Source organism: Nesoenas mayeri (genome assembly GCF_963082525.1).
Source record: "Nesoenas mayeri genome assembly, chromosome: 19".
NCBI lineage: Eukaryota > Metazoa > Chordata > Aves > Columbiformes > Columbidae > Nesoenas > Nesoenas mayeri.
The window spans coordinates 10,015,188-10,036,653 of NC_137568.1; the positions used below are offsets into that span (position 1 = coordinate 10,015,188).

The window sequence follows — 21,466 nt, forward strand, 5'->3', positions numbered from 1 at the left end:
AGTGTTTGGATGCACTATGGCAAAAATATACTGTTTGGAAGCAAATTCAGGCAGAAGGAAAAAGCCCACAAAACAAATTTCATTAAATAATGAACACAAGCTACACTGAGCCATCCTGAGATTCAGCCCCATAGTGTCAAAGACAAAGAATCCTGGTGTTCTACTTATAAATAAGGCAAAATTATCTATTTGTTCAGGAAAAAGTAATCATGCTCAGTTAGACACACCAGGCAAGCATATGAAAAGAGAAATGGCTTTGAAGCTGCTCCTGATAGCAAGTCAAGGCAGCTCAAGGGGAAAACTCCACAATCCAGGCTTTTTAAAAACTATTTTTTAAAGTATGCATTAGAAAGTATATTAAAGAAGTGGCGTGAATTGGCAATTCTGTTGCATAACATTTTTGAATCTTTAAGAGAACGTTAATGCAATGCAGCTCATTTTGCCAGTACCCACGCGCCTCAGTTGAAAACAATTCCCAGATAAAGGTGTTCCTTATAAATTGAATATTAGCAGGGAACCGAGTAGAAGATACATCCCTGCTGCTGTCCTGTTTGTCTCTAGATGGAGCAAGGCCTATAAATTTCTCAAATACACAGGGTAGGAAAGTTCATTTTGAACTACCAATGATGAGTCAAAATTAGATAGGGAAGCCTTGTTATTTACCTTTATTTGTTCATAATATCCATAAGGGTTACTAAAATAAAGCATTGAAGAAACAAGGGGTTTGGTCAAAGACTCCACCAGGGATCTCAAAGGCTGCAGCTCTATTGTGGGCTCAAGGTTTTCATCTGAATTGGGACAAAGTCATAGACAATCCAAAGGTTTTCTTTTTAAAGTATCCTGGTATAGAGAGAAAGCACAACTGGAGTTCACCATCATCACCTGGAAGCTGAAACTCCTTGTTCGGGGAGATGGCAGCTGGAGAGAAACCTTCCTGAAAATCAGATTTGTGCCCAAATACAATTTTTCAGTGAATGACCGAATGTTTAGCCCTGGCATAGAGCAGACCTGAAGCATCAGCTCCATCCACATGTAAAGTCTGAAGAGACTTTTCTGAAGATGGGGAATTAGTTTCTTGGGACATCAATTTTTAACCATCTTTTCTTGTTAAAGCTGCCATTAATGGGTGATGAGCAGTGTCAGCTGTAGGCTGATGATTAGGTGAAAACTAGAAATCCCAACTATAACACAAGCTTTGCTGCAGTGAAAGAATTAGCAGCGTGGTTTATCCACTCAGGAGTTTACCACCTGATTACAGTATTCTCTGGTTGAGAGTTGGAGGAACTCATTAATACTTTTAATCAAAGTATTCCTCACCAGGACCATAATTATTATCTCTGGTCCACCTCCACCACCCTGCTCCTGCTTAGAGAGCAACAGCTCTCATTTTCATCCACACATGGCTTATATATACATATCAGGAGAGCTCTTATTTTTGTGAAAACGAACATAAAACGATGGCTTTTAAAGCTATCAGCAGCTTTCCTTTCACTTAAAGCCCTTCACATCAACAAACCTTCTTCTGTCCCATGACACGGTCCACCACAGACAGGTCCCCAAACAAGCTTAGACCTTGTAGCACCTGAGACCATGAGACACAGGGTTTAGTAACCCCAGTTTAACCTTGTTTGCTTGTTTTCCTAGGCAAAAATCTCACCTGTGAATGCTCGACTCACAGCCCCAGCAGGTTCTGCAGTGGTACTGGGCAGAGCAGGAGACCTCTGCTGATGCCTGCAGAGGTCTCTGCAAAAATCAGGTTTCAGGATAGGGTGAAATAAACTTCAGTTGAAAAGCAGCAATGCCAGAGCAGAGAGGAGAACTCTTACTTGACCCATCGCCCTCCTCCACCCAGCAAGGCAGGACGGATGCAGCTGCAGCTCTGCCTGGCCAGAGCAAAACCCTTCCCAGGAGCCCCCACTCCTCAGCACAGACCTTTTACAGCCCCCACCTCATCAGCACAAATTAAAGGGACCAAACCCCACTGGAGCCTGGAATTGAACCCAGCTGCCCACAGCAGGCAGCAACCCAGAGGACCACCCGAGTGGGGGCCACCAGCCCCCAGCATGGACAAACCTGGAGCTTTGTATGGGGTGGGGAGATGCAGCAGGATGAGGCACCTGCTGGTGCAAATATACATATATATACACATATATTTACAATAGAATTTCACAGGCTTGAACAAACAGGCCTGTTTCAAAGGACATCCATGGAAAAGTGCTGTCATTCCAGCATCGCCCTAACAGATCCCGTAAACCCAGAGCTCACCGCTCGCTGCGGGGCTGCTGCCCTGGGCTCGGGGCGGTTGCGTTGCGTCCACCCCATGAACCGAGAAATTAAACGCTTTTACACTTCTGAGCAATATCACAGCTACTTATGCCAGGCACTCACTGCAAGCTCGGCTGCCACCTTCTGTTCCTGAAAAGATATAACTCCCATGGAAGAGTATTATCGCATTTTTTCTTTGGGTCTGGCAGGTAGGGAATTTTTGCAGTTGGAGGCTGATTCCTGGCTCCACCAGCACCTGGGGTGCGACCACAGCACCCTACACATGGCAAGCAGAAAAAACCACTTGCATTTCAAGGCTAATTGACAACCAGGAGGAGACAGATAAATGGTGGGTGCCAGGGCCGTGCATCCCAGCACGTGTGCCGAGAGGCATTTCCCCCAGGTACGTTTGATGGTGATAGGAATATCCTCCCAGAGAAAGCCCGGGCTGGTTTTGCATTACGGCAATGCAAAATGACAGCTGCATGTGGCCGTGTGGCTAAAAACTCGGTTGCCTGTAGCCATATTGATGAATCACAATGTTTGCTTCGTGATGGACTTGTTTAACCAGGCAGGACTAACCCCGGGTACCCGGGAAAGCTGCGTTACCTCTGCTGATGGGGTGGAAGCCGCTGGGCAAGGCTCCGTGTCCCCAGAGAAGGGAGCGGGAGAGCGGATTCAGGCACAGGAAGGCGAAAACCAAAGTGGCATTTTCTCCATCCCCAGACGAGAGACTGAAGGGGTAATTGAGAATAATAATCAAGAACAATGACTGCTCGACAATGGCCACAAATTGGGTTGATACTCTCAATGCTCCTCGATTAGTCTGTACAAATGCTAATTGGAATAGTTCCTTTCTGTGGCGCAGTCAGCACAAATCTCAAAACCGGAGATGGTTTTTCTTTTTCTGCAAGCCATCTGTCATGTTAATGTATCTTATTGCTGAGAGTTGATGCTTGTTTTTTTTCCTTTAGCACCATTATAAAGAGACAGCGTTGTATTTCTCCCAAACCCAACCCTAAGCCCCTCCATGGACGGTGGTTTCTGGACAGAAAACAGCAGCTTTCCCCATAGCCTGAGGTCTGGGGGCTGCATTGGGGTTATTAATACTAAAGGAATCAGGTGCCCTCCTGCAGCAGAGGCTGCACCCCTAAAATTGCTCTGAAGAGGAGTTGCAAATAAGACCCTTAGCTGATGCTTCTCTTTCCCGGGGATTGATTTCTCCTGGTGCCTATGACTGCATCTCAAGGTGCATTTAATGATTCATTCCCTTGAATAATGCAAGCAGATATTGAGGAGGTCGTCAGCTTCCTGAGACAGGGTATTTTAAAAATAAAACCCAATTTCGTTTGTTTTCTTTTCGAAATAATAACAGGAAGACTCAGGAGGATTCTCGGTGTTGGTATATCCTCAGTTTATAAGGGATTGTTTGAGCTCTCTCCTGCTACACTCTGGTCCTCAGCACCTGCTGTGGGATGCAGGAGGATGCTCTCACCCAGCTCTTGTACCCGATGGACATTTTCTCTCCCATCTCCCTTCCTCCTCCGGTTTTTATCAGATAACCCTTCATCCTGCCCCAGTCTGTCGACTTTTAAGCAGCCTGGCTGGTGCAAGGCAGCTTTTATTAGGGCAGTATTTACTAAGGGGTCAATTCTGTCCATGCTGAGGCATTCAATTCTTATCAGCAAAAATCCATGTGTTATGTTTAGCTGTATCCCCGAGGTAGTTGCAGAGGCCATGCAAATCAAAGTTCAGCTGCCAGAAATCGCACCAAAGAGGTGTTTATTGACACATCCCCTTTGCCAGAATAAAAGCTGCTCCATTATTAGATGATAAAGTTCCTGTCCTGGAGCTATGGACCCAGAGAAGAGCAGAATATTCTCTGTGGCAGAGTCCTTCTCCTTTGGGATATTTGCTCCCATTCTGCTCGCTGATGTACAACAGTGTGAACACTGAGTATCCTCAATGTCCAAGCAAAGCAAGAGTGCAGTACCTTTTCCTCCAGTGTCATAAAAGCAGCATTTCTACAGAGCAGAAAGTCCGAGTACACTGAAATCTTCAGTAATTGCATGCGATAGCATCTGGCAACAGGACCCTGACACCTGCAATTGGTGTGTGATCCGGGGTTTCCTGCCAGATCTGGGACTCAGAGCCACCAATGAGTAGAGAATACAGAACAAAATCAATTATTCAGTCCCAAGATGCCCTCCCTGGTGTATGGGGCAGCAGGGGTTGGAAGTCTTGCTGGAGTTGGTGAGTCCACCCATGCAGAAGGTTCTCAGGCTCGCAAGAATGCTTTTACCTGGGTATTTGCTGCTAGATTTTTGCCTTATTTTTTCCAGAAGGTTCCTGATTCCCCTTTTCTGCCTCCCCAGCAGAGAGCTCAGTGTTTTCCCCACACCGTCTTGCTCCTCTGTGCTGGTGTAAGTGGCCCCTTTTACTTCTGTGCTTTCAGGTCCCGTTTTCCAGCCCTGCACTCCCGTGTGACTTCGCTCCAAGGTGCTGCATACCCCTAGTCGAGCCACTTTAAAGGTCCTCCATCCAGCCCTAAAACCCTTTTGTATTGTATTCCCATTCACACCATTTTCGCTGTCTGCTAAGAATTCATAAAACTTTCAGCTTCTTTTTTAACCCTTCCTTCCTAAGAAAACGTGGTTTGTGTGGTCAGTCCGCAACGCCGACGGTGCATGTTTGTGTATCTGTAGCTTTGCACAACCTGGTTTTTAGCTGAGCCCACCCCCGTCTTTGGCTTGTTCTTAAACCTATTTTTGCGCTGTCAAAATCGTGATAGTTTATGAAAGTTACACCTGAACGAGGACTGAACTTTTACCATTTGAAAAAAACCACTTTCTGCAGGAGGAGCGTAATTTCTAGAGGGCAGCAGCACCCTTGCCTGGCCAGAAGGAGTTTCAGCTGCCTTTTCAATGGCTTGTGCTCCCAGAAATGAACGGTGGGGCTCAGTGTCACTGAGAAGCCTTCACAGGGTCCCTGGGGGTGGAAAAGCAATTTCTGGGTTATAATTGCTGGGCTGCTGTTTCTCCCGAAGAGCAGGAGGTGGTGCTGCAGAACCAGCGGCTGCAGCGAGGGACAGCCCCAGCTCCTCAGGAACAACCTTTTCCTCCTAAAGGTTGGGGAAAATTAAAGAATCTCTGTAACACAGCGTTTCAGTGTCCCCGTGGTGAGCAGTTCAGGGTGGAAACTGCTCCACATGCTCACTGTGCAATATTTTAAAATAATAATAATTTTAAATATATATATATATATACACATATATATATATATATGAGAGTGTAAAACCACATTTTAAATCCTCTGGTTTTCACGTTTTCTGTCTCTGGGATTAATGATGAACGTTACGACCTGTTGTGTCTTTCATGAAGGAGGAACTGGTGGGAACTCTCCTGTACCTCTTATTTAATTATTGATCCTTGCCTGGGCCAAATGCAGGTGCTGGAGCTGGCAAAGCGTTATTCACACCCGTGCAGGGGCAGGCAGGAGACTCCGTGCCCCGAAACAGCAGGAGAAAGCAGGTTTTATCCCAGCTTTTGCTGGACCTCCTTGCACAGAACCTGTTTGGAGCAAGAAATCCCTTGGGGTGTTAGGGGAGGGAGGCACTGATGGTGGTTTAGTGATGCCAGGTGCTGTCACACAGCACCGTAAACGGCTGAACAAGTGTTTCCCATTGCTGTTTGGAGCTGTTAAGCTGCTTTCCAGAGCACAGATGGAGCTGCCAGTACAAGACTGGTCTCCTTGGGGTAGCTACAAGGGATCCATCCTGGCTACTCTTACATATTTCAGCCCATGGGGGTTCCCTCAGCCTCATTCTTGATGGTCCATCAAGTCCCTCCAGCTGGCACAGGGCTGCTGTTGGCTGTCAGCAGCTCAGGAGGGCTGCGGGAGCTCTCTCATCCCTTTGGATCATGAATATTGGATGCCATGAGTGTACCCCATGCACTGGGATGCTGCAGAAGCCACCAGTGCTCCCGTGCCTGCTGCTGAGCCTTGCTGTGCGCCCAGGACACACTGAGCAGCCCGAGGGCCTTAATGACAGCACCACTGCAGGGCTGGGGCTGAGACAAGGAGCTTCTCTTTAATAGTTGCAAGTTTTGGTTCGATCTTGTACCATTCCAGCCTCCTTCAGCCCATCAACAACCTCATCTGCTGGACTGAAGGGTTCTCTTGTGTCCAGCGTCTTCTGTGCTGTGATTTCCCCATCATCCCTCTGATAATTTAAATAGCCGGCATTTTGTTTCAATTCCATTGTAAATAATGAAAAACATAAGCTCCATCACTCAGAGAGTATAAAATAGGGACTGCACTTCCTAAGGGTTTCTTACCCTTCCACTCTTCCCGTGGGTCACTCTGCTGACACAAACTACCGCCTGTGGGGTGGGGTGCGCAAATGCCTTCAACACATAGGAGCGCTGTGGGCAGATGGAGAGATTTGCCTGCTCCTTCGAATCTCTGGGGATGAATTTGGAGATGCAGAATGAAATTGCTTTAAATTAAATAGGCCGGAAGAGGCGGTGATGGAGAAAAACCCTTCAGGGAGAAGCCCACAGTATCACAGGTAGGGACCAGCCAGAAGGTCATAAAGGACAGTTATAGGGTTGGCTGATGGAAATATGTGTTGGATTAATGGCCTCACCTGCAAACATCTCAATCTGAAGGTCTCCCAGCCTGACAAGGACAGGATTGGCACATCATTTATGTGCCAATCTTTTAATTGATTTGCCTAAACAGGCCCTGACCATTCCAAGTTTTAATTATTACTCTAAGCTAAACGAAACCTGATTTATTTTCAAGCATCTTTCTTGGCATCTTAAAAAAAACCCCAACCAACCAAAACCCGAAGACCCTCAAGCAAATAGGTCAGGTTGACAGATCTGTTTTCACAGTATTTTAAATTGCATTTTTATCTTCGTAACCTCTTGTGCAGCTTCAGCACAGACAGGAAAGAGCTGTTGGTCGCCAGCTGAAAAAAAGGTGTTGTACATGGAAAGGACAATTCTAACCCCAACACAGCAATGAGAAATAGCCAACCAACAAAAAACAACCCCCAAAGCAAACAGCTGAATGGAATAACCTGGAACAAGGGCAGACCTGGTCAAAGAGAGGAAATAGTCTCCTCCCTCCTTTAACAACCCAGGGATGGCTGTAGAGGAGGCGCTGGCCAGAACCCAGCTCTGGTGTGGCTTAGGCCGGGTTTAGCGCTGTGAAACCCCCCTTGGACACCCCTCTTCGGGACCTTCAGAGTATCACCTTCTCGCTTTCCTTCTCAAACACAGGCCAGCTGGACCTAACTCCATTTTTTTTTCTCTTATTACAAATGAAACGCCATAAAAATAGGAAAACGTGATAGAAAGCTCCACTCTTTCTAGCTAATTTTTTCCTTCTGTCTCAGGCTCCCCACTTTTGGGTGGTGCAGGTCCCTAGGACAGCCCTTGGATAGCAGTTCCTATGAGCAGCTCCGGTTTGTGTTGCAGTGGTAGCACACAGCCCTGCGTTGTGGAGGGAGCATCTCGGTGCTCATCACCATGCAGCACAAACGCAACGTTCAACCGTTAGAAAAACAATATTAATTATCTGTGTGCATACTAAGGGCAACACGTTTCATCCGGAGTTCCCAAAGCACCAACATGCCAATCAAGCGCATAGTTTCTGCTTTATAAATAGGGAAACTGAGGCAGGCAGAGCACGGTTTAGCGCAGAGGTGTGTTTCCCTGGGGGCTGCAGCCCCACATGTGCTGTGGGTCACTGCGAAGGGTGATACCTATGGCGTGACCTCTCAGCCCCATCAGAAGCAGCTCTGATTTGCTGCAAATTGTTTTACTGGACCAGGTTTAAATGTGGATGTTGCTGCTGAACACACACATTCCATGTAGGCACCAGGAGAGGGACTAATAGCTTCGCTCTGTATGTCAATCCCTCGTCTTTTCCCCTAGTGCAAAGTGATTCCCAGCTTGCTCAAGAGCCTTTGGAGAATGATAATTGGTAACACAGGCTTGGAAAAATTCAAATATACCAGAGCTGATAGGAGAGGTGGGGAAGAAAAGAAAAAACCCCCAGGAACGCGGAGGTGGTGGTGTTATAATCTCGGGCTGTCATCGCTTTAACGTTATTAAACAACTTCTTAAAATAGCAGCCATAATTATTCCTATATGGAGCTCAATCTGGAGAGCTTTGAGCATTTTCACTCCTCTCCTGCTCTGTTCAGCTTTCCTGCCCCAAAAGGGTGGATGAGGAGAGTGGGATCTGTCCATCCATACCGGGTCTGTCCTGCGGACACCCGGGTACCAGCCGCAACCCAGTTCCACTCAGCTCTGTTGACACCAACACAGTTTTTGTTGCATTTTTAATCGTAAAAAAATGTATTTACATGAATAAAATACAGCTCAGATGGGGATATGACCTACTTTTTATGGAAAGATGAAACAACCGTAGGTTTGTATTTTTATTGCATTTATCTCAACTGTTCTAAGTCAGACAGAGCTGCTGAAAGAGATCAATAGGAAATCCACAACCACCAGGCTGCTTTTTTTTTCTGTCTGTAAATAATCACATTCTGATTGAAATGACTGGGAGTTGCTACATTTCTGTGATGGAGACTTTAACCTTCAGATCAGTAGAGTAGTTTTGACAGTACATAATTTATATGGAAATAAATAATTTGAAGGGGATTTTATATGTACATGTTCTGCACTGCTGGAGAGACCTTCCCTGTTTACCTGAATTATGAATAATAATACTAAATAATATATAATCCTATTATCCTGGAAAACACGGGTCATTCTGAAGTTAGTTAAGGCCAGCAGGAACCGGGGATGCTCTCTCGAGAAGCTCACCCTGTAATTCCCACTAAAATGAAAACCAATTTGCTTTTCAAGGGTAAATAGGAGCTTTCACTCAGGTATTTGAACTTGTCTAGTATTGAAGCAAGGCGGCTTTAAAAGCCATATTATTTTAATGTAAGGTGTTGTCTGGGCACAATGCACATACCACGGGATGTCTCATTTATCCCCTCGTTTACAACAGCCGCTGATGAGCTGAGCTGGCAACAGATTAAACCATCATTAAGGCCCCTGTAGCACTCAGTTATAATAAATCTAAATACCACAGATTTTCCTATTAAATATAAAGAAATGAGCAGGATCACTGAGACTTGAGACCCTGCTGCTCTTTGTGTGGCACTGATATTGTCCCCTGGCTCCAGAAACCTCCCATGTCCCCGTGGAGGTGAAATCACTGAGCTGACCTCCAGAGAAGCTGAGTGACATTCCAGTACTTATTCAAATTAGCTGTTATTAATTAAATAACACCTTTCAGCTCTCTCGGCAGATTTTCCCCCTGAATTCGCAGCGTGTGTCAAGACGCCAGGCAGATGCGAGAACCTCAGGGTTATATTTTCGCGAACACGCACCTCATTAAAGATGTTATCGTTATGGGAAAAGAAGAAATTTGTGGTCATGTCTCTTTACTAACTCCTCTTTCGTGCCTCCCAGCTCCTCTGTCACAGAAGACCAATACCATGTGCTTTTTGACGTGTTCACAAAGATGCTTGGGCTTAGTTTAGGCTTGATATGGATCCTGCTGGAGTCCAAGGGATTTCAACATGTGCCTGTGCACTTTGTTGATTAGCAACAGAGAGCCGGATCTGGGGATTTGTCTACATGCAGATTCACAGGTGCTTGATAGTACTTGTGACTAATTCAGGTAATTTGGACTTGGTTCCAAAAAGAAGGATTTAGGGAAAACCCGGATGCACTGGCTCACAGCCCTTGGAGCAGCCTGAGCCACAAGGGCTCCAGTCACCAAACACCTTCTGCACACCGCACTCACTCACACAAGGCTTTTCCTCTTAGAAAAATGAATTCACACTCTCCCAGCATTAAAGATTAAGAGCAGCTGTGGCTCATCACAGTCAGATTTATTGGGAGCTGACGACAAAAATGATGGCTTATTGGGGAACAACCTTGAATGCTGCTGCTGCATATTTTTGACGCGTATGAATCACAATTTGTGTGTGAATACATCTCCTTCTGCTGGAAATGGAGAGATGGGGTAAAGCTTGGGGAGTTCTGAGATGGTTTGATTAAAAATGCTGGACAAACACCGGGGTACAAACTGCTCAGGGCTTGAAATATCCAGTTAGAGCCAATATATTCCTCAAATACAGCCCTTGGGAGGGGAGTCTGGCAACACAGTCAAGTGGGGCTGATCTTTTGGTTGCAATACTGCTTTCCTGCATTGCAAATAATAATAATAATAATAATAATAATAATAATAAATATTATTTCCCATTAAAGTTTACAAGAAGACTGAATTGGCCAGCGACTCAAAGATGAAGCGGTGTGACAACAAGAAGGATGTTGGCACAGAGGTGTCACACACCGACTGCAGCTGCAGCGGTGATGGACACCGGGCTGCAGGACAGCGATGTTGACAGCGTCATCTCCTCTTCATCCATCTGTATTTCTGCTGGAATCATTTGTGGCACAAGCCAGTGTGACTGACTGGCTGAAGCCCTGCCGTGTGTCACTGGTGGGGACACAGGGGCACAACTTCTCAGCATACTGAGCACTGCAGTGCCTGACGCTGAAATCAGTGTGACCGTGGCACATTCATTGCCAATCACACGTTTTGCAGCCCCACGCTGTCCACAGCCACCTCCTTTCAAGGGCCTGGTTTGCAATTAAGGATACACAAGGTAATCGCTACAGCCATCGCCCGCCAATTATAATCTCTGCCCGCTGAGGTCACCATAATCCAAAAATCTAAGGTATATGAAAACACACATGAAGATAAAGCAAAGAGGCAGCTCTTCTCTTTCTATAATCTGCTGTATCCATGGGAACAGGTTGCAATTTGATATCTACACAATAATGATAGACAGAAACTCTGCAGTGCACAGAGGAAAGGTCAGCTCAGCACCCCGGCCATGGCGAGGACACTTGAGTGGCACCCACTGAGCAGCTGGGGTGCTGGGGACACCCCGCTCCCCACCCCAGGAATCACAGCTTTAGTATGTTCAGGGCAGTTTTGGTGGAGGCAATTTGCAGAAAAGAATCTAAAGAGCTGATACAGTTGTCAGGAGAAGAGAGATGGTGGAGCAACCTGACCTATGCGGGAGGGGATGCTGCAGGATGAGCTAAAACTCCATGAGAAAAGGAGGAAAATGCCTTTTCTTTTTCCCTCCACTCCTCTGGATAAATGTGAAAAAAAAAAAAAAATGGAAGTAAATAAATAAATCTCATAAGGAAGGAAGAAAAAGAAAACAAATATCTATCACCTACTTTTCATTAGCGAAAGAGTATTTACTTGGGTGAATATTTTCCCTGTTCGCACAGCACTCCCACTACGGACACAGCAGTGCTGCACAGCTAACAAGCTATTAGCAGAGAGGAATAAGACTGTTTAATTTCTTAGCACACCTTGAATAGCCCATGGGGCTAACTCGCATTTGGGAAAATGAATACGCAGCCCTGACAAATAGTATTAATAATGCAACACAAGGACCTGCGAGCAGGGCACTGTGTATTAGAAATCTCCAAACTGCCTTCACCGTGCTTGTGTCAGCTCTTTACCCTGCCATGGAGATACACCGCTGAAATCCACCCTAATAAAATACCTTTGGGCCTTGTGTGCTCAAAGCTGATGAAAGGACACAGGTCTTCAGTCCCATGTCCAGAGGAGACAACAGCAAGGTTCATCTGGGCTCCCCCAGCAGCAGTTTCACATCACCCTTCTGGGCAACACCAGGGCCAGGTCGCCCCAAAACACCCACCCAAACCTCACCCCATCACACCAGTATCTCCACCAGCAGCCAAACCAGTTCAGCAGTGCTCCTGACCTGCATCCCTACCAGGAGGGGGTTGCTTCTTGATGTGGAGGCTCTCACCTTACCTTAATCTTCCCAGTGTTTTCTTGTGTCCACCAACAACAGAAGTGCAAGGGGAACAGCACTGGAGAGCATTTCAGCTACACCTATATGCAGATTTTTATAGAGAGAGTTATTTTTTAGCACAGGGCAAGAAAGGGCTCTGGAACCACAAGCTGCTCCAGCAGCAACTGAGGGAGAACATAACCCAGACCAGCCTCATTATTCCTGGCTACTTAACTACTGCTCATGATTGGTCTCTAATGAGCCCCTTGCATCCGTACCTCTTGATTCAATAAGAGTTTTCAGGGCACTTTTAACTAATGGGCAATGGGAGCCTGTTCCCACCATGGTCCCATCACACCTGGGGCCATGGGAATGGTGTGATGGAAGGGTGCAAAGAGGAGAACGTGTCCCAGGGTGGCAGGGGAGATGTTGGCAGAGAAGAGCTTTCATGTCCTGGGAGATGCAGGTCAGAAAATGCCTCTAATGGGTTACAGAGGGGGCGTTTAATTAAAAAAACCTCCAGACATGGAAGGGGAGGGTGGTTCTTAGGAGTTCTCTGAGAATGTCTCAGAGCACCTGGCTTCCCGACCAGCCTCCTAGGGACTCGCTCACCTCCCACATGCAGTTTTTTCAGTTCTCATCCATCCCCCCGGGTGCCGTGATCTCCATATGGCGCCCAGGCTGGGGAGGGATGTGTGTGCTGTGTGGAGGCTGATGGCAGGGATAGAAAAACCCTCAGCCCGCTGCTGTCCTGAGCAGCCAACTGCGCGGGGCTGAGGCAAAGCCGGGTTGTTATTTAACCCTTAACCTGGTAATTTGCTCGTTGGAGCAGACAGAGCCGCATGCAGTGAGGGTCTGACACCAATTAGTCATTCATGCAAAACAAGAGATTTTTTTTCCTTCTAAATGCAAACAATTTTCTGTCAAGTGTCAGCCGAGCAATTACCTTCCTGCGGGCCCACGAGCAGCTTGATTTGTTCTATCGGCAGCAGAGATGGAGAGTTTAAGTTCTTCAGTCTTGCAAGGGTTAAACTTCTAGTTTAATTGGTTTAGTTTTTAGTTTACCCTCAAACTCCACTTTTCATTTATTGCAATCCAAGCGACAGACACGGAAAGGACACATGCGAGGCCAGCGCTGAAACAGGGCTGGGAGACCGGAGGAGGGAACTGCGTGATGTTATTCAGAGAGCGAAGGATGTGGCATAACAGAGATTAAGGCGGGGTGAAACCACGCCAGAAGATAGGAGAGGTGTTTGAATGGTGATTAGGTGTCCTAAGGGGATACTACAGTTATTTCCTGAGTGTTTATTGCTGTGGAGAACATTAGCCATGAGGTGATGCTCAAGAGAGAAGGAGCTTGCTCCACCACTGCGTCCATGCCACATGTGTCTCCATAGCTCAGAAGCTCTGGAGAAGTTTCTCCACAGTTCATGAAGATGACACTTGCATTTAAAGGCCCATTGCCAACCATGTCAAGAGCCAAGAGCTGCAATACCACCCGGCGGCACAAACGCTGTGCCCGTGCTTTACCAAGCACCACGTTTTCCTGCCTCCAACCAGCATTTACTGAACAAACAGCAAACACTTATTTTGACACATTTCTTTCAGCAGTCCTGCACTTAGGAAGGGCTCATGCTCACTGGGTGAACATGCAAACTCCCAGGCTCACAAATGCAGCCACATGATGATAATCTCTCCAATGAATTAAAGTAATTACTTTTCTAATTCACCCCTAGACTCTGCTAAACCTTCTGGGGCCTTGAGGGAGGCGTGAAGTTTGTTATCACGTCTTCTGCTTATGTAGGCAGACATTTTAATTTATAAAATGAGTATTTCTGTATTTAATTGGTATAAAGGAAAATTCCACTTGGGGACAGGGACGTCTCATGATGCTGCACAGGATTAATTGTACAAAACTACTCCCTGGTGTGGGAGAACATAGCAGTGTGGGGCAGCCCTCATGCCTCTGAACATCAGTGACTTTGGTGATCCTCAAGGTCTTCCTTCCAAGAAGGACTGAGAATATAAAAGATCCATCAAGGGGAAGATGCAAAGGGTCTTTGAGCTGCCAGAAACCACTAACATCAAACCCAGCAAGCTACATTTGGTTCTGGGAAAAGCAAGATCATAACTTGTGAGCTTCAGTGCTTTGTCGGAGCCTAATTCACACCAAACACAGAGATCCCAGTGGAAAACTGATGGTTTATCTGCCTGGGGCGAACAGATGAGGACCAGATGAGGCTTCAGTGCTGGATGGTGGGGCTGGGTCATGCTTTAACGCTTGGACCTTCCCAGCAGTGCAACTGTCACATAGCACTTACAAACTGGGTTTTAGATTGAGAAAACAGATGCTTGAGAGAAATAGAAAAACTAGCAGTAAATACAACTGCATCTACCAAAAGATACCCTGGTTTTAAAACTTAGCAAACTGAGGGTCAGTGATACTGGATATACACTAGATATATGTTACTGGCTTATCTGGAGGAACTGGAGAGGAAATAATCCTGGACAGGAGTTGGTTGTTCTGCAGTGAGGTCCCCTGGGACGAGTGTCAGAGTCGATGCAAATAGTGGTGCTGTGCCAGGACCCGACCCTGCTTTGGAGTAGTTTATAAATAATAAATACTAAATGGTAAATTATAAATAATAAACAATAAATAATAACAAAGAGGTGCAACATTCATAATATAGTATGCTACAAATGAGGGTAGAAGTGCATATATTCTGTTTGTTTTAATTACAGTAAGACAAACCAAGCTCAGATATACCAAGAATCCCCGGAGGGTTTTGCTTTTTGCAGAAAGGGAATTTTCTGAAAGGTTCCAAATAACAAGAACAGAAACAAAGTTTGGACAAAGCTCTTTCTCCCGCGAGGTGCCAAGCTCAGGGCTTGCACAGGAGGGAGCACAGATTTTTCCTTCCCTGTCCTTTGTTTTCAATCGAGTGATGCTCTCACCCTGCCAGCTCTCTAAGACCAAAATGCCAAAGCATCATATGAAATTTTAAAACTTAAAACCTCAAAAGAAGGTTTATACACACACACAAAAAGCAGGTAAAATACCATTTTCTTGTCAAAATGAAACACAAGCCAACTACTTTGCTACAGTGGACTGATGCCATTAATTCGGCTACATCACTTTACACCTGTTTGGGATCCCACCTTTTGACAAAATAACTTGTGCTTCTGGCTCTCATTTCCCCTAAATACTGTGCCTGGTGTTTCCTACGGGAATGTTTTAGGTAGTTTTCCACTTGATACTGCACTGAAATTCTCCCAGTCACTCTTCAGACCCCCAGTCTATGGGATGGAGGTGGAAAAGTGGGTGCTGAGCCACCCCCCCAAGCCCAGACACCCCAGGGCTGCAGGGATTCCAGTCTCATAGGGGATATTTAAGCAACAGTTCACAAGTGGCCATAGAGGAACAACAACCTGCTTGTGTCTAAGCCTGCTGAGGTATAGTTGAGAAAGATGGCTATTTCCCATTGCAGCCTGCTTTAAAGTGCTATCCAGCAAGAAGAGATATCAACTGCATCAAGACAAAGTATATTTTTCTGACAATGGCTATTTCTTGGAAATTTACACAAATCTTTTACACCTGCTGGCACTTAGGCTAGTAAATCTATAATTAAATGATACAGGCAAATGCACAAACTTTCACAGCCTAACTAAACCAAAAAATACACTTTTTTTTTGTCTTAGTTCTACTCTATTTTTTCTGCTCTCAAGTCCAGCCCTGGATTTCTGGATTTATCCCCCAGGCAGAACTGCTGTTTGCTCTGCGGGATGAGCTAAAAGAAGAGGACTTTGGAGAGATTTTTACATATGCAGGGAAGAATACAAAAAAAAAAGGACGGAAAATATCCCAATTCTCTAGGTTATATTACTGGTTATATAACCAATGTCTCTGGTTATACTTATGCCTCTATAAATAAAGAATTGCCCTGGAAGAGCGGCCTGAAAAAACCAAACCAAAACAAATAAATGGAGTCAGGACATGACGACTGTTGGCACTGGGGTGGGAGTGGGGGCGGTGGGGCTCAGCATGGGGACGAGGACATTTGGTCGTAGTCGGGGCACTTGAGCAGAGCCGGGTAGTTACTGTTCATCTGCAGGGACGCCTCGCTGGAGATGTCCGAGGGGCTGCGTCCCCTCGCCCAGGCGTCCGGGTGCAGGAACTGCCCCGAGTAGTCGGAGCAGTTGCTCAGGCGGGGCCGGTAGAAGCCGGGGTGGGGTCGGTAGATGTCCTCGGCCGTGTATCGCTTCATGAACAGGTAGACGGACATCACCCCGGCGCTCTGCAGGGGAGAGAGACACGGCCTGATGCTCAGCCTGCTATCGGCTGCCTTCTGCACCACCAGCAAAACAGAACTAAAATATAAATGGCTTTCTTTGGCTCTGCTGATGATGCGCAAGGGCCGCTAAGGATGGTTGTTTCACTGTCCTGTGCCGTGTGTCCTGCAATAAGTAACATGGCACAAACCCATCTCCTCCTTTGCATCCGTGCTTGGCATCAAATCGTGATCAAACACCCCATTAATGCTCCAGGCTTGAGGTCTGTCCCCACCGTATATGTCTTCCACCATACTACATATCTGCTCTCATAGCCTACCCTTAAATCCCATTTGAGTCCTCTTTCTGCTCACAGCCTCAACACTACCCCCTAAGAATGGGATACACTCATGACAGGGATGGGACTGCTCCAGGTACCTCTGTGAGAAGGAACGAGATGGCAGAGAAGGCAAATGACCATCCATATTTGTAACTGAAGAATGTTTCTGAGTCCTTGGTTCTGTTCAGCATCTCATCGTTAATGCTGGATATGTAAAGGACCAGCCCCACCACGAGAGACAGACCTGGGGAGGAACAGAGGAGGAAGACGGTGGGAAACGCTATAGGGATGAAGCCACTGAAGAAGCACTTTCCTTTAAGATCTGACTTTGGGTGAAAGTGTAAAACTGAAAGCGTGCTTGAAATAACTGGGGAAAGAGGCTGATTTCCCGCTGAGCTAACCCAGGGCATTGCTCACATTTCAGTCAAGCCGTTACCCACTCAAGCAAGTCCATGTGCACCGGGTAGGAGCTGGCTTCAAAGCCCAGCTGTCACAGCTCTTTGTTGAACACTGGCACAACACCATGAATAAAACATTCACTTGTCTCATGTAGAGACATCTCGGCTGAGCAATTTGAAGTTTCAGGTCTCTCCTGCAAACGACGTGCACTGGGAGGTGTCTTCTCCCCCAGCACCCCAGCGGCTGCTCCTGCACGGTGGTGGGCGCTTTCCCCCCCATCTCCTCGCCTCTGGCACACACGAGCCTTGCACTGGGTGATTGTCCATCCTGCAAAGCCCAGGCTGCGGGAGATGCTGCAGGAGATGGCTCCAACAAGCAGGAACCACAGCATATTAGGAGAGCACCAGCAGCTACAAAAGCCAATGTGCTCCATGCCCAAGGATTTTCAGTAAAAAAGCTGGTTAGCAAAACTCACCCGACAGGATGAAGAATATCCCCGAGACGAAGGCGAGGATGGTCCTGTGAGGCCGAATGTGGCCGATGTTGCTCAGGATGAAGCCGATGAACATGAAGAAGAGGCTGACCAGAGGGAAGGGGGTGGCAGAGCGGATCATCTCTGGGGGGAGAGGAGCAGAGGGAAGCGAGAGCAGGTCAGTCCTCCCCATCACAAGAAATGGGCTCAGGTGAGTGGGATGGCTGCAGCCCCGCTGCTCTGTGGGCACCTCATGTCCCTCCTTGCTCTCGGTTAATGTGGGTGATCCTGCACTGCTCCCCAGCCCCTGGCAGGGGTTCCCCTCTTTGCTGATGAGCTGAGTAAAGAGGAGACTCTGGCTGTGGAAACGTCTGTTAATGTTTGCATTTCTAAGGGTTTCCACGAGTGGTGTTACACAGGAAAAAACACCATCGGAACCTGCATTTTTCTCTAGGTTCATTGCAAAAAATGTTTGCTGAACATTTCTATTTATTAAATCAGAAATGACTGCAGAATTCATCATGAGAGCTGTGACGCTCCATCCTTAATTAATCCCACTATGTAATGTGTAAAACTGACTGCTACAGAATAAATACAGCTGCAAATTACAGAGAGGAGACTATACAGCCCAACACTTCTATAAGCATCAGTGCTGAATAGCCAGTGACAGGAAACTGTACCGCTTAGAGCCTCTGTCAGCATCCTGCCGTTAGAAAGGGATGTCCCCAAAAGCTTAGGAGCATGCCAGGTAAATCACATAGTGAAAAAAGTAGCAGCATCCTTGCATGGTAGCACTATCAGGGAACCAGGAGCTTCTTCAGCAAGATCCCTAGTGACTCTTTGGTGCTTTGCAGGACACAAAGAGTAAGACACACACAAAGAGTAAGACTTACACAAAGAGTAAGACTCCACCAAACCACTTACTTAAGACGTTGACTGTGGACTCAGATGTCAGCTGGATGTTCATGGGCATGACGTATTCGATGGTGAAGCACCGGCCTCGCTCTTCACCTGCAGCAAACAGACACTGCGTCACACCTGCAGTATGTCTGTCTGTTTATTTTTGGTGGAGGAGAGAGTCCCTTTAAAATTCATTTCAGTGCATGCATAAAAACAATCTTGCTTTTTAGTGCTGCTTCCATCCTGGGTGTCAGTGTTTAGGGCTGAAGAAAGATATCTCTTAACTATCATCTCTCTTGTGCAAAAGGACTTGCTTGTATACAAAAACCTGAAGCCAGAGGGTTTAAGGTCACCCTGGGGTGGTATCAGAGCTCGTTACTCTCTCGGCTTTTTCCAAGCAGCAGTTGAAACTTCGTGACATTTCAAATCGGTCACTTTGAGATTCTTATTCCTTTGGGTTTTATTCAACTCTGTCCTTGCAGCCAAGTGGCTTCATCGAACTTGGCGCGGATGGAGGGAATAGCTGAGTTGACCTGAATCTAACTGTTCCAGGGACAAAATGGAAAGTTTTGAGCTGCTGCCCAAGGCGCTGTGGCCGCGGTGCTGGGACAGGGACAGCGGGTTCTGGCATGGCAGCAGCCATCTCACCCAAAGCCTGTGTGCAAAGGCACTTTTATCCATCTGACTATTAAATCTGGGCATGGGATGGTGGCATGACTCAGGTTGTGGCTAAGTTCAGAAGCCGAGATGGGCACAGCCTCTAAAACCTCCATTTTCCCCAGCTCTTTCCCATGGTCTGATGCTGCAAACATCACCTTACAGGGGGCGTTTTTGGGGGGCAGACCATACCTGCCAGAAAGCAGACCCTCCAGAGCCCCGAGTGCAGCGACAGTTTGATTTCCACCGACTGGTTTTGGGGCTGGACGATGCCTTCCTCCAGGTAGAGCCAGTAGTCGGTGCTGACGGAGATGCCCAGGAGGCCAAGGCCACAGACGGCGAACACGCTGCTGAGCAGGGTCAGCGCCCTCCTGCCGCAAGCGCTCATCCCCAAAAGCATGGGGGGCCGAGGCGGGGATGGGGACGGCTGTGGGGAGAGGGGACACGGCCATCAGCATCATGCTGCTTTTTGGGGGAACGGATGTGCCAAAGCTTTGCGCTGTGCCCTCAATTGCTTATTTAGGTCGAGCTGAAACAAGCCATTAAAGCAATCACAGCGGGACCTGACAGATGGAGAGTTTGATCCAAATCCCACCCGACTGCTGCCCCACGCCAGCCCAGGGCTCAGGGATGTGCTGAGCACCGAGTGCTGGGGCGGGAGGAGCTCATCGGCTCCACCTTTGTTTGCTGCAGGTGTATTCCTGCTGCTCCAGCCAAACGCAGCGCTCGGCTCGCCAAGGATGTAGCCAAAGTGCAGCATCTGCCATCCTCAGAGCCTTATCTATGTGCAGCAGTGCAAACCGTATCTCCTCGGCACAGGAGCCTGTTGAGGATCATGGACACCATGTTAATGGATCAACAAAAATACTTCCAGCTGCCAGAACACAACCTGCTCCTGAGCAGCTCTGGTCACACCCGGCTCCCCCAGCATTACCGCTTTTCCTCTTCCAGGGTAGATTTACACACTGTGGGATCAAGATCCCAATTTTGCAAGAACCATCCTAAATTCACACGTGCTAAATGATATAATCAAATGCCCCCAAGCAGAGTGGTGTGATGCAATATGTTGCCTTTTTCTTTTTGCTTTTGGTTGTGGTTGCTGGATCAGATCTGTCGGTGCCGGTGTTGGCTGAACATGGAGACTGAGCTGGTGCTTCAGGGGGCTGCAGGGAAATGGGGCCAGAGAGCTGCTGTCAGGCCCCGGGCAAACATTACAGGAGGCAAAAAAACTTCCCTCATCCCCCATATCACTTGTGGATGGAATATGTGTTTCTTCTCTTATTTTTGCTGATTTGTGGAACTGAGCGGTTCTCACAGCACCCTGCAGACTGATAAAATGTTACCAGAAATCACAGTTCTTAGTGCAACAGAGGAAAAGTGCAATTAGTATAAGGGATGGGGGAAGCTACAGAAATGAAAGATTAGAGGAATAAGAGCAAGAAGGAAGAGATATTTGCGAGAGACAGTCTTCTGGGGAGTGTGAACGAGGCAGATAGTGCTATTGACTGCTTTTATAAAGGCAGTACGAGTCACAGATAAGTGCCGTGTCATGTGTATTTTTCCAAGGCACATTTTGCTGTCGTTCAGCACTGCAAACAATAGGGGAAAAATATATATATAGATCCAGCTAGACAACAAAAGCTACCGAATTTAACACAGTAGCAGCAGGATGCATCTTACTTGGGTTCCCTTTAAAATTGCACAAGGCTCGTTCTCTCCTGGATCCTGGGAAGGAGCGCAGGGTCTTCCTAAACACACATTTCCTTTGAGATGCCTATTCCCAATATAACGACGGACAAACAGTAGAGCTGGGGCAGCTCCATTGTGCCTGTACTCGCAGCCAGTGTTCGCTATCGTGACACACGTTGCTGAACAGGCTTTTTGGATGAGAGGTCTGGTTGCTGTTATCACTGCGGCAAAGGTGGTAGGATATTGTGATTAAATCAGGAGATGTGGCTCCTGTTTGGGCAGGGGACAATGACTTGCTATTCCAACACATCTGGCTGAGTGAACAGACTGGAGGAAGGCTTTATTTCTTGCACCTCTGTTAATATATTAATACTTGCTCACAGTGACGCTCAGAGATGCCCAAAGCCCTCACAGCTTGCACTTTTACACTCGAAAGTCTCCAAAGGTAATGTTACGCTGTAGTTTCCTCATGATTAATACAACCAGACGACACTGATAGTTATTTCTTGCGGCTGAACTGGTGAAGGAAACTTGCAGTTACTGTGGGGGCCAAATAACTGCATTTACTGAACAGATGCGACACCCAAGGCCT

At 47.0% G+C, this 21,466-nt stretch overlaps 1 protein-coding gene across 1 annotated transcript; it reads right to left on the reverse strand.

Moving 5' to 3' along the window:
* Positions 1 to 16,185: 16,185 nt before the first annotated feature.
* CACNG5 (calcium voltage-gated channel auxiliary subunit gamma 5) lies at positions 16,186 to 19,585 on the reverse strand (the record flags this gene model as incomplete). The annotated part of the gene is made up of 5 exons (XM_080356410.1): positions 16,186 to 16,443; positions 16,856 to 17,001; positions 17,632 to 17,772; positions 18,553 to 18,639; positions 19,378 to 19,585. The coding sequence occupies 5 exons, from the start codon at positions 19,583 to 19,585 to the stop codon at positions 16,186 to 16,188; spliced, it is 840 nt and encodes a 279-aa protein (XP_080212536.1).
* Positions 19,586 to 21,466: the final 1,881 nt, after the last annotated feature.